Source organism: Pteropus medius, unplaced genomic scaffold, assembly GCF_902729225.1.
Source record: "Pteropus medius unplaced genomic scaffold, Ma_sr-lr_union100, whole genome shotgun sequence".
Lineage (NCBI taxonomy): Eukaryota > Metazoa > Chordata > Mammalia > Chiroptera > Pteropodidae > Pteropus > Pteropus medius.
In genome coordinates, this window is record NW_024345600.1 from 2,619,604 (window position 1) to 2,633,150 (window position 13,547).

The window sequence follows — 13,547 nt, forward strand, 5'->3', positions numbered from 1 at the left end:
GCCTGGAGGTTGTCCTCAGCTCCTTGCCACACGGTCCTCCCAAGATGGCTGTTTACTTCTTCAAAGTGAACATGGAAGAAAGTCTCTAGAACTATCCACTAGATGGAGTCTTATATAACCTAGCAGTCATGGGAGTGACATCCCATTACCTTCACCATATTCTCTTGGTTAGGAACAAGTCATAGGCCCCACCCACACTCAAGGGGAAGAGGTTGTACAGCAGTGACTATCAGAGGCAGGAGTCATGGGAGCCACTTAAGAGTCCTTTCACCATACCACTGATAAGGCAGTTCTTAAACTTGACTTTTTATATCTCTTTTGTTACTTGTTAAAGAAAAAAATCAAAAAAGTTTCAATTGACAGATTATAATCACTAAAGTTTATTATATTTGTGCCTAGAGATTGAAACATTTTCAGCCTTTTATGAAGTAAGCTGCTTTCAGACCAAAATTTGAGGAGCAGAAACAGATCTTTAAAATCACCATTAATAGGATTTTCTATTTACTTGTAATAATAGAATTTTCTGTTTACTTTTCTGTTGGTACAGTTTTTAGAAGTCCAAAAAGTTATTTAAGGGACAGAAATAAAGTTATAAGTAATTTTCTCTAATACCCCAGAATAAGAGCAATAAACCATATAGATGCCCCAAAATGCAGTTTTAAAAAAGCATTTTTGACTCTTGGAATTATTTTTCTTCTTCTGGCAACCCAGAAATACATGCAAACCCACAAAGAAACATAAACATGTAAACTAGGTAAAATTCTAGAACTGCTTCTGTAAAAAAGCGTTTTTATGCTCATGGTAATAATGGCAAGTATTCAATTTGTACAGTAGCAGACTTTGAAAATAAACAAATTGAAACATTATTATGGTAATTGCCTTCAAAACCAGTGATTAAAAGCAATTCTGTTATTTAAAATTTTCTTTTTGTCTGAAAACCATTAAATACTGTATGGGTTTTTTTTTTATCTAGGTATCAGCAAACACAGAAGATTCTTCTATGAGTGGCTATTTGTACAGATCAAAGGGTAATAAAAAACCTTGGAAACACTTCTGGTTTGTCATAAAAAATAAAGTGCTATACACATATGCTGCAAGTGAGGTAAGATCAGAAATCTAAAGATGAGTAATTTGGGGGTCTTGTTTTGTAATGCCAACTGGAGACAATTACAGTATTTAATCTGTTTTTTGTATGTTTTGGCTTTGCTTTTGGAAGAGGAGATGTTGCTGTTATTTTTAATATGAGCAATGTCTTTGTTTTTTCTAGAGAGCTCTTACTCAAAAATATTAGTTTTTCATAGTATTAAAATGAAAGGTTTTTTGGATGTCACCTGACTACTGTTTACTTCACTAAAGGCAGAGGTTCTTATCTTTTCCGCCAAGCTCTCTTGGATGACAACTCCTTGAGTATCCCCAGATTATATTGATGAAACATCAGCATAGATAAGCTAGATTTCCTTTGGGTTATAAACACTTTCTGGCTGTTTAAAACAACCATCTCTCCTATGTGATCACTTTATGTTCTAACATCCTATGAAAAACCACTGCTCTAGGGTCCAAGCTTTTCCTTAGTGGGGCTGGAGTAAATCACCTGCCTTTCTGAGCTACATTTTCTGCATCCATAAAATGAAAGTAATATAATTACCTACCTCCTGTGGTTGCAGGGAAATATAATGTGAAATTCAATGGATGTGAACACATTGAAAACTGTCTAGCATAGTGTCTGGTTCCTGGGGTGGGTAGGAAGGAGGTGGCTCAATAAATGTTGTTGAATAAATGAGAAATCAATGAGTTGCTAGAGTTATCAGTTTTAAATATGTGCATGTGAAATTAAATTGGAGCTATATAAATCAAGAGTTTGCAAATCTGAATTTTGTATCAATTTTAAAACCTTTCGTCCTTTATGTCATTTTAAATTAGGATGTGGCAGCTTTGGAGAGTCAACCTTTACTAGGATTCACTGTCACTCAAGTCAAAGATGAGAATTCAGAGTCTAGAGTATTTCAGTTACTTCACAAAAGCATGGTGTTTTATGTATTCAAAGCAGATGATGCTCACACAGCTCAGAAGTAAGTAATTTAGACATATTTGTCTTTTATACATGAAAGTTTGAGTTCTTACTTTAAATGATTGATTTTAAGATAACCTTTTATGCATGGAGCAACTAAGAATTTAAGTCAGCGATCCAGATTGGAAGGATTTTATTCAAACTCTTTAGAATTGCTTCTAAAGACAGGCAAGAGTATCTGGAATATTTTCAGGAGGCGCAAGGGGAAAGAAAATAGGTAGTTCTGTCCAAAATATTTTACGTACATATGACCTCTGAGGAAGCAGCATGATGCTGCTCTGCTGAAAGGAAGGGAAGCTGAGGTATTTGACCTCTCCTTCAGTGAGGGTAAGAATCTTCTCTTGAAACATTCCAGGATTTGGCAATCCAATGATTCCATTGTGCCAGGGAACAGCAGGAGTTTAAACAGCTGCCTGCTAACTTACTTCTTTGGGATAAAGGTCAAACATATTAAGAGGCTCCCATGCTGTTTCCAGTGATGAGTAGAAGGAAATAGATATTTTAGATGGGTAAAGGCTGAAACAAGTCTCTTCAAAATTCCAACAAGAATATTTATTTAGATGTCATGAGGTTGCTTAACAGAGAAGCATCTCTCTGAAATCGAGGTCTTTTCTGAACAAAACAGTTCATTCAGTTCACCTTTTCCATTTTATTTTTATTTTGGCTTTGTAAAATACACATTTTTGTTTTCATTAAAAGGTGCTCATGATTTCTGAATAGGCTTAAAAGTGCAAAAAGAAGGGGAAAAAAAAGACTGCTTTAAGTAAGCAAGATTTGTCATTTCTTAAGGCAGTTAGAATTACCAGAATTACATATGTCAGGTGCAATGTTACAGTCTTTAAGACTTATTGTTTCCAGTCTGTGTTAGGATATCCAGCCCTGTATAGCTATTACTCCAAATAATTCCTTTTGGGTACTGAAAAATATTTTTAAATTATGTCACTTAACTATTTTTTTCTGTAAAAATTACTTAGATAAAATAATAATTGCCCTAATTTTCTGTTAGATATTATACTTCTCATCATTTGCATCTGTATTCATCAGCAAACTGATAAACGTTACTGCTTTTGAATATACATCTTTTGCTTATATTTTTAAGTTGAAAGCTAGAAAGATAGAATTAAATGTAGTTAAGTGAAGGGAATCAGCTTACTTGTAATTATTAATACAGGCTAAATTGTAAGTTTCTCTTTAAGGTTATTAATATCAAATGGGTTGCTTTTTTGCACATTACAGAATATTCAAATGGGTTCATTTCAAAGGAAAATTTGGGCTTTTTAAAAGCCTTCTTATGGTATAATTTATATGCCATTTGCATTTTAAATTTAAATTTTTGAAATTCTGTTCTTCAAATATGAACCAAATCTGTTATAGGCTGTTTTTACTAATTAAATTGAGTGACTTCAAATGTTCCTAGTAAGTTCAGAAACAGTTACACTAGTGGGGAAGTACTACCTCCAAGTGTCCTCTGGATAATTGCAGCTGAGTGTATTGTCAGATAAAACTTTGAGACTAAAGGATTTTGGAAAGACGTGTGTGAAACTGTGAGGCACTTTTATATTGCATGCAAAATTTCGATCGCCTGGAGGTAGATTAAATGCTAGATTCCCTATCACTGAAAATTTTAGTACAGGTCTATACTATGGATGCCTGAGGGATCTCTGGTTAAGGGAGCAGACAGAGAGAGAGCTACTGTCCCTAAAAGCAGAAAGAGGGTTGAAATAGAGGCCTCTGAAGATATTTCCACTTCCAAAACCAGTTAAATGAGATCATTGGGACTTCATAGAGCTTTTCCATGAAATGGCCCCTTCCTCATGCCTCAGAGAAATAAGCAATACACTTTTCAGGCCATATTTTTGGCCAAATTACCAAATAAAGGATAGTTTCATATAAACAGAATTCTAGTTTGCTATAGGAAAAATCTTAAATATACTGTTAGGGTAATTGGATTCACAGGCACAGCTATTATCTATATTGTCTTAACACATAGGATGATTATATTTACAAATCTAACAAATTTCTCTTACTAATAGGTGGATAGAAGCATTTCAGGAAGGCACAATATTGTAGCACTATTGGTTTCATCTCTTCTGTGATTCCAAAAGGGTTGAATTTCATCATAATGGAGTAAATGCAGTACAAAAATTTTGTAAATGAACACTGCCAAGATAAATCCAGCCAAAATCTTCATCAAGTAGAAGAAATTATTTTGTTAGGTATAAGGTAATTTTTTTTAAACGTTTGTTTTTTCATGTATGTTATTTATTAAAATTTTGATGTTTACTTAATAGAGCTGTTTCTGAAATTCACACTGAATTCTAAAGTACCTTTTCATTAGAAACCGGAAAACGTATCTTAATATCGTATAGTCCATTGTTTTCTTAATGTGTTTTATAGTGTTACATTGTAATAACATTCTCACGAGTGGCAAGTCTTTGTAAATAAAAAACACACATCAAGGAGCAAGTTTCCATGCAGTGTTTGGTTTAGAAATTATTATTCTAAAACTGCTGATAACAATAGTGCATGTCTTTGAATCAATAAACTAAGATGAAGTTTTGTATCTTTTAATGGAAAAACACATGGCCAACTTCTACCTCAGTAACTGTGAAATGAATTCCAGTAAATTATCTAACCTATTTCTACTGTACCTCTTTTGGCATGAGATAATGTTACAGCATCAAGGAATTATAGCAAAGGGGTAGAACCCAAGTTTTTATTTAACTGAACTGTGAGTAGGAAAGGATATTTCATTTGCAGAGGAACACAAATAATCAACTCCATAGCTTTTACATTAAGCCTGATCTTTTTTAAAAAACCAACTATGGCAAGTATTATATAATTTCTTGCTATTGTGTTCTGAGCCCAAGTCAATGGTGGTATTTATATCTTAAAAGAATGTTTCATTTCCTATAATATTGTGCTTTAAAAAATGAACTGGAATTACCATATCAAAAAAGCACAAATTTTAAGCCAGTATTAACTGAATTGTATAGTATTCTTTTTAAAGGTTTTTTAATACCACTTTGTGTTGTCTTCCCTAGTAATTTTTAAAAAGTCCTTTATTTCTTTAACCAATTGTACACTTCATTAGGGAAAGTTTATATTCATAATTCTGGTGCACTTATTAACAGAGGAACTACTTTGTAAATAAAATTATTCAGAGAAGAAAAGTGAAATTAACACTATAATTAAAGTCATTCTTGATGTTCTTAATATACATTTATTGACTGAGTTTAAACTAAATATAAATTATTTTAAAAGGTAAGGTTATCCATAGAATATTTCATTAAAGGACATAAGAATTTTCCTCTTTTACATAAGGGATTTCCTAATTCAGTGTGATATTTATGATTGCCAAGAGAATTACTGAGTGCCTTTCTGAAGCCTTTTGAATGTTGTTGCAGCACCAGAGTCCATATTAAATCTAGAGTTGGCTGCTGTAGTTTTTTTTTCTGGCTCCTGCTTGCTACGGAATCATTTTAAACCCTGTTGCAACCTCACACAGTCCTCAAATGCTATCTCCCAAGTGTTTCTGCTACTGTAGGTAAGCTAATACTTCTTTGCAGCTCATTAATTTTAATTAAGATAGCATAAATAAGGCTTCCATGTTTAAATCCCTGCAGTTTTTAGTATATCCTTTTTGGAGACCAAGGGTATACTTTATAAAGTGTTTCCTTCTACATCATTGCGTCCAGCACTTCGCAAAACAATAAGTTATTTGGAGTTCTTTTCCCCTCCTCTTGAGCTCTTAACCTTCTAACTACAAGATTTGCTTTAAACTTCAGAGTCTTACAAAATATCGGCTAGGCTATTCTATCTTCCAACAGCTAGCTGGATCAAGAGCCAGTTATAAATCTGAATAGAAGAAACACTGCACAAACTCCTAGTAGTTCTCCTAACTTCATGTGAAGCTCATTTATGGTTGTACTAGCTACTGGCTTAGCCCCATAAGGAGTTTTGAAAAATATAAAATATAGCTTTTTGAGGAAGCTATTAGGTTACCCACTCCCATAAAGATGTTTTAAATGTGGAATTGTATTACATTCCCTTTCCCCCTTATCAATCCTCATAACTTACTAAAGCTGATCAATTATTTAACCTGGCTCATTCAGTGTCAGCTGAGAAACCTAATTATATATATACATTATGTTGTATAGCTACTTTGAAAAATATCTCTTGATAGCTAACATTTTAGAGAATAGAAAGGTATTATTGGGTATGTTCTGTAAGTATAAATAGTACCTAGATCCCAAGAATGCTGTATATATTACACTGATACACATGCTTACATCAAACCCTTTTCAGTAACTCCTTTTATTCGTGAGGAGAAAGAAGAGCAGCAATAAAGCTAAGCCCAATAGGATGATGAAAGTAACCTATACAAGAGATGCCAGGTTAAACTAGGGGAAGGCTGGTGTTCTCAGTGTGTGTCCCCAACCAGTGTTCCTCCTTTGTCTGCGGCAGCTGTAAATGTAGAGGACCCAACCAGAGCCCTAGGAAAATGAGAAAGGTTATCTGAATTTTACCCATGTTTCTGAACAATCTTCAACCTCTTTTCCCCTGTTCCCTAATATACCGGGTATCCTCCTATTGTCTTTTGCCCAAGATACTTAATTCTCTCTTCTTCAAACCAAAAGCTTGATTTCTTTGAGTATGTAGTAGCATTTCTTAAAATAAGATCATCAGAGCAACCTTTGTTTAATATAAAGTTATAATGACACAGCTAAGTGAAGAAGACAACTTTAAGGTACAGTTTTGTTAGCCAAATGTGTATATTATGTTTGGTTGGCAGACTATATCCAGAAATAGAAAGAGCCTGCTATTTAGTAATTGAGTTAAAATGTAAATGTTATCACAGCATATGTTGATATGTCTCGGAATGTGCTTTCATTGTACCTGTTTTTGAAGTTTGAAATCCACTGTAGTAGTCAAATGTAGTCACAGGGACTTCCAGAGAAGCAAATCCTATTTTTTCTTATACTGTACACTCCTTGAATGCAGATGCTGTGTCTAATATATCAGTTTCTCATAAAATACCTACCTTGTATCTTTTAGAAAATATTTGTTGTATATTATTTGAATATTTGTTTCTTCTACAAGTGAAGACAAGTGATTCTTGTCATGTACAACTCAAACACAGCCTCCCCAAATGCCCTAATTATAACTCAGAGCTTAGACCTACTCTTTCCACCATCCTGCAAGGCCATTATTGCACCTACCTGTTGGACATCTACACATGAGTCCTTAAACATTTTAAACTTTACATCACTAAAACTCAACTTACTTTCTTTTCATTCAGATCTGTTTATTTTCTTCTATAATGGAAAAACACCATTCTAGATTCCAGAATCTGCCTCCAAATCTCAACAGGACCCTCTGCAATTGCTCTTGTATATTTTCCATATTCATCGCCCTGGCTCAAATCCTTGTTACCTCTTCCCAGTGACTGGAATAACTTTTCTTCTAACTCCAATGCCTTCTCTGCATGGCCCCATTTTAAACATGGCCAGAGCCATCTTCTGAAGCACAGCTCTAGTTTCATCCCTGCTTTTGACAGCCTTCATTGGCTTCCCAGTGTCTTGGCATAGAACACTTTTCCTCAGTTATTATACACTCCAGCCAACCTCAAAATTTCTGTTCAATTTTCTTTTTTTTCACCCTTCTCCACCCCTATTTCTGTTTATCCAAGACTTCTTTGTGAAGCTGATCTTAGTCCTTCCCTCCCCTTTTCTTTCAGACTAGATCTGGTCTTTCCTCCTAAACAAACTTTCCTATAGTGCTTATCACATTCTATTCTTGAGGACAGCAACTGTAGCTTTTTCATTTGAGATTTCCCCCTCAGCATCTGGCAGAGCGATGCATTGGGTACTTAGTATTTGTTTGGTGAACTAAATTACTTCAAGTGGATCCCTTGTGATTTTTTTTTTTTTGAGTGCCTCCAAGACACAAATATTTTGGAGCCTATGCCACTTTTAATATTATTTTCTAAAGGAAAATTTTATCTGTAACTATTTCCCCCTTTAATAGATAATTTCTAGTAGTTTTTTTCCAAAGATAAAGGAAGTAGTAAATTTTCAAAAAGCCTCAATGTCAAACTTTTTTTTTTTTTGCTGGGGGTGCAGGAGGGATGGAGGTGAGGCATGAAGGGAAGGCAGCCTTTTCTTTTATATGAGTTGGTCATCCCATCTTAAGAACCAATCTTGAAATGCTATTGTTTTTTAAAATGACTTATGAATTTCTAGAAACTTTTTACTTAAAGTGATAATAGTTTGTATTTTATTGTCCATATAGATAGATCCTTTATAAATTGTTAGCATTGTAAATAATGTTAATATGTACTATATTTATACAAAATAAATTTGTATCTACTTTTGGTGTGATGATGTCTTTTAAACCATATTTTTTTAAGAGTTACATTTAAGGACAAACCACACTGCCCTGTTTTCCTGAAGCATAGTTAGGGGATACTCTTCTTCACTCACAAATGACATTCCCAAAATGGCTTCTACTTCCAAATTTTAATAAGTCAACTTATTGTGACTTAAGTGAATTAATTGGATGTCGTAACCACAAGCATCACTATAAACATGCATATTATGTACTGAGAATAGAGAAAAGATCTCAGATTGCCTTTTTTCCCATTGGACCTAAAATAGACTTTCTTAGCTTTCACTTTTGGGACCATCTTACGGATTTGGGGGGGGTGTAGAACAGAACAAATGATACTAAAAGGAAGAGGGGACTTATAGAGAATGAAGCATAAAGCATATTTCCACTTGTTAGGGAGTGTTGCATGCCCTTTTTCTGTGCCCTGCCTAGTTCTAGATGGAAATGACAAAGGAAATGTCTTCGATGCACCTTTGTTTTTCCTCAGTTGAGTTTCTGGCCTGAATCCATAACTGCTTTTCTAGTGTAATCAATACTAAAGAAATTTCGAGGACCCCCTTCTCATGAAGTCTAAAGCACACAATGCTTTGCACACAGGGCAGCTCTTCCTGTCACACCTAGGTGCCACAGGCGGTCACTGTCAGAATGTGATGTTCCATCAGCGCCTCTTCATTTCACAAATCTTTACTGACCACCAGGCACTGTCCTATAGGCTTGGGAATACATCACTGAACAAAAACAGCAGCCTTCCAGAAGTTTATGTCCTAAATGATTCTATTCCTGCTCGTTAGTCATTATACCTATTTACTTACAAGAGTTGGTAAGTAAAACTTTGCCTTACTATACACTATTCTACCCTAGCTTGTTTTGTTAAAGGGAATTTTAAATACCTTATTGGGATATACCCAGACTTCTTAGTCCTCTAATAAACCTTAGTCTAAGGTAAGAGCCTATAAGAGAGCCCGGTTTTCCACAAATTAGAAACCGGACTGTCTAAAATTGATGAGGTTATCTATTGTTACTGAAATCTGAAACGTCGCAAAACTTTAACGACCTAAGGGCACGCGACTTCCAGAAGTCCTTGACCATGACATGCAGCAATGGCGGGGCAGTCTCCCTCCTCGCCAATAGGGGACAGTCGACTTTGAGAGGCTCGGTCGTCTCATCCCTCCACCCAGGGAACGTCACGACCTCCTCTCGCCGCTTTTCCACACCACTCATGCGCAAGCGCGGACGGGAGCGCGCACTTCGGAGACGAGAGAGAGGTCACGAACTCTGACCCCCCCAAATACACAAACCCAGAAAGCTCCCAGTCCCCCCCTCCCCTCCTTCACCCATCCCCTTCAGCTCTCTCCAACCTGTCTCCTCCCGGAGCCCCCCGCTAGCCGCTGCAGCGGGACCGTCCGGTCCACGCCCGGCGCAGGACGTAGCTCGGCGGAGAAGCGCCGGTAAGAAGTGCCGGGTGCGGAGAAGAGCGGCCGCGCCCCGGACGGGGGGCCGGGTGTCCCCCGCTCCCAACCGCCAACCGACCGCACCCCCAGCCCTCCCAACAGCCTGCGGGCTTCGGTCGGCAGCGTCGGCCCGAGTGGCAGCGCCGCGGCGGGCTGCTCGGGTTGGGCTGGGAGCGCGGAGAGTGGCCGAAGCGGCGGGGCCGAATGCGCGGGGCTCCGAAACGGGCCGGGGCCGGGGCCCGGAGCCGGGGCCCGGAGCCGGGGCCCGGAGCGGGGCAGGGTGGCGCGGCACCGGAGGGAAGTCCGCGAGCTGCCCGGCGCGCACGGCAGCCTCTCCTGCGGCGCCTCTGACCTTTCACCTACAGGAAAAGCTTCCGTCTGGGCGCCGCCGCGGCTCCCCCCGCCTCGGCGAGCGGCGCACGGTGGGCTGGCTTCCCGGGACGCGGCGGCGGCCGGCCCCCGCCTCGGGTGGCCGCGAGCCGAGGCCCGAACCCCTTTCACGGAGGGTACCTTTCTCATTCTCGTGTTTACACGGGATGGACGGAATAACGCCCTCCACTTTCACTACAGACGGGGCGAGAGTAGCCGCTGCCTTCAGACCTGTATCTTTTGAGAAATTAAATGTAACGGCCCGGGGACCTCACTGCACTGGGCATGGCCAAGCTTCCAGTACCTCTTTTGTTAAGGAACTCTGCCTCTAACTCCTGCAGATACCGTTTTATGAATTACAAATGTTGCCAAGTTGTCTCATAACCTTCACTAAGTAGGTCAGCCTGTTTTTTAAAAAAATAAATAACTGGAAAGGAAAAGCAAAAAGACGTGAAAGTAAGGCCTTTGGGGGTTTTTGTGCCTCTGGAATCAGCGAGTGGGCCTTGGACTTTGATGTGTTTGAACGATGTCTGCTTTGTAGTTGGTTGGTTAGTACACAGTTATTGTTTTAAAATTTTGCTTATATGTCCAAATGATAGATGTAAAATATCTTTCTAGCCTTATAAAAAATGTGGATCACATGAAATGTAATATCATTCTTTGTAGGAGTGTGTCATTCTTTTGGAAAGGGTTTTGAAGGAGGCAAAGGCAGCAAACATTTCCAAAATAACTACTGTGTGTGTGTCTGCACATAAAGAGTGTAATTCTTACTCTTGGGAAATAGAAAAGACAAACGAAACAGCATAGGATAAAGAATTAGTAGTATAAACATAATTATTACCTTTTTTTTGCATTATAGGACCCTCTGCAACCTTAAAATCTTTTATGAAAGCCATGGACTAGCCTTCTAGAAAAATGCACCTTTACATATAATTGTGCATACGGTCTTAAAGGTCAGGTACAATTTAAATGAGGGAGGAGGAGCTTGAAATACTATATCAGGAAATAAAGAGCATCCCAGTTCGACCTGAAGAGAGACCGTTCTTGGAAGTGATAGATAAAATGAGAAGATGAAGTCAGTCTGTAGAGGAACTCTCCTTTGTGGCCACAGTGCTAGGCATGTTATAGGGACTTAATAAATATTGAAAAAAAATCAGGAGAAGGACCGAAACTTTATTCTTTGACCATTAAAGATACGTCGATGGTTATGAAGCAGGTGAACACAGTTTTGGTTCAGTTTTATAAGCATCCTGAGATAGTGCTGCTTATCAAAGCTGCTGACAACTTGCCTTCTTAGGACTCCCAATGTATGCAAACATGGTTCTTTCCTTCTAAGGGCCTTTCACATAAACAAAGTTTTGTGTATTAAATATACATTCAGGAAACTCAATTCTGGCAGTAGCTGAAATTTTACCAATAAAGTTCTTAACTTGAAAGCCTTGGACTGGCCATAGGAGAACTTACGAACCCCTTGAAATTCAGCATATACCATCATTTGTAGTGTGAATGTGAGCTTGTGTTTTCTGGTGAGAGAAACCTTAACTTCCATCAAATTTTCAGATATGTTCCACCTACCCCACCGGGGGCGGGGAAGGAGAATCATTGTTTTATGTTACATTTTTAAACTTTTTTTGACTACACCGCACAGAAAAAAAATACGATTTGCATCATGACCCAGTCATGGCCACACATTAAATTAAAATCAAGTCCTCGTGAGACTGTTCTTATACTCACTATACCTGATGTACTATTTTCTATTCTATTTTTCTTTAAAAAATAATCTGACAAATTTCCCCATCTATAAGTGGTTCACAACACAAAGTTTACAAAATATTGCTTTGGATGACAACAATCTACATTCAGTTAATGGGAGTGGGACTAGTGGGGAAAGAATGGAGGGAAAGAATGAGAAAAGAAAATGAACTGTATCTGATGTAGCTAAAGGGCACAGACTTAAAAGTTTGAATCTGAATGGAAGAAGGATGGCGTCATCTGATGCTACTATTTTTCTGTGGGGAAGGTATGTAGAAATGAGATCGAGGTAAATGTGTGAAAAAAATCAAGGGCAAGAATATAGAACTGTGTGTGTGTGTGAACTAGCTCTGGAGTAGTAAAGGCTACATCCTCATGCTTTTTGCTTTGTCCCTCAGGCTGGTAAAAATACATATCCTTCAATGCGTAGTTCAGATGTCTCTTCCATAAGGTTTTCTCAGACTCCCCCTCTCCTGTGTGATGGTCGTGCTACTTTTCTTTTATAGAGCACTTTGCTTATTCAGCTAACTTTCAGGGATGGCTACCTGTTACTTGTAAGAAACTGTTAGCCATTGGTATAGATATTTTGACTCACATTGAATTTTTACAATTTTCAATACAATAGATTGTATTAAACCGTTTCCTTTTTTGAGGAAACAGCATCAGTGTAAGTGACTGACATGTCATTTAGTAAGTAGTAAAAATGGGATTGGAACTCTTGATTTATTGACCTGAGGCTTAGCTCTCTCTACTACCTATGTATAAACTCCTTCCCTCTAGTTCTCTGTTTTTCTCTTTGTCACTCCTCCATAGCATTTAATACATGGTAATTTTTAAAAATTTGTTTTCTCATTAAAATAAAACTCCATGGAGCAGAGATCTTTTCTGTCTTGTTCACTGTCAAGTCTCAAAGTCTCACAGTGCCTGTTAAGTATGTTTCAGTAAATACTTAATGAGTGAATACTAGGTACTGTTAAACATTAGAAGTTCACTGAAAAAATTAGTTCATTGAAAAGCTATGCAAATAAGGGCAGGGTGCTTTAGAAGATAAATAGGCACACGATATATAGTGGGCCACAGAGAAGGGAATGCTTACTTTTCTCATTGCAATAGTTGATACCCATTCAGAAGGCAAGAAGAAAATACGTGGCCTGTAAATCTTCACATAGTCACTGTTAGAAAGTCACACATTCATTTGAGAATGTTTATTTTTAATCCTTGTGTGTTTTTCTTAAAGTCACTTGTAAGTAAAATTTTGTTTCTTGATCTTTGCATTTAGTTTGTCATAAGCATGTTCTCTTCATCATTAAGCATTTTTCTTATACATGATTTTAATGAGAATTTTTTTGCACAAACTTTTGTGTTTGCTAAAATGTCACCTTCACAGTAAGGCCATCTCTGATCTCTTATTCAAAAATGCAGTCCTCCCCACCGCCCCCAGCATTTTCTATCACTAGTCCCTACTCTCTTTTTCTCCATTCCACTTTTTACATTTTGTTGATATTGTATATTTTGTT

At 37.6% G+C, this 13,547-nt stretch overlaps 2 protein-coding genes across 8 annotated transcripts in view; both read left to right on the plus strand.

Annotated features, from left to right (window-relative positions):
• FGD6 (FYVE, RhoGEF and PH domain containing 6) overlaps positions 1 to 4,647 on the plus strand; it is a 95,609-nt gene extending 90,962 nt beyond the window's left edge. The window contains exons 19-21 of one of the 2 annotated variants that reach the window (XM_039874098.1): positions 974 to 1,102; positions 1,921 to 2,069; positions 4,102 to 4,647. In XM_039874098.1, the coding sequence (XP_039730032.1) occupies positions 974 to 1,102; positions 1,921 to 2,069; positions 4,102 to 4,138 (315 nt within the window). In that variant the 3' untranslated portion in view covers positions 4,139 to 4,647. The remainder of the gene's footprint in view (positions 1 to 973; positions 1,103 to 1,920; positions 2,070 to 4,101) is intronic. The other variant, XM_039874099.1, reaches the window with a different exon arrangement.
• A 5,120-nt stretch (positions 4,648 to 9,767) lies between these two features.
• NR2C1 (nuclear receptor subfamily 2 group C member 1) overlaps positions 9,768 to 13,547 on the plus strand; it is a 40,435-nt gene continuing 36,655 nt past the window's right edge. For 4 of the 6 annotated variants that reach the window (XM_039874104.1, XM_039874103.1, XM_039874100.1 and 1 more), the window contains exon 1: positions 9,768 to 9,906. The gene's annotated coding sequence lies outside the window, so the exon portion shown is untranslated. Of the gene's footprint in view, positions 9,907 to 10,351; positions 10,827 to 13,547 lie in introns of those variants that run through there. The other 2 variants (XM_039874102.1, XM_039874101.1) reach the window with 2 other exon arrangements.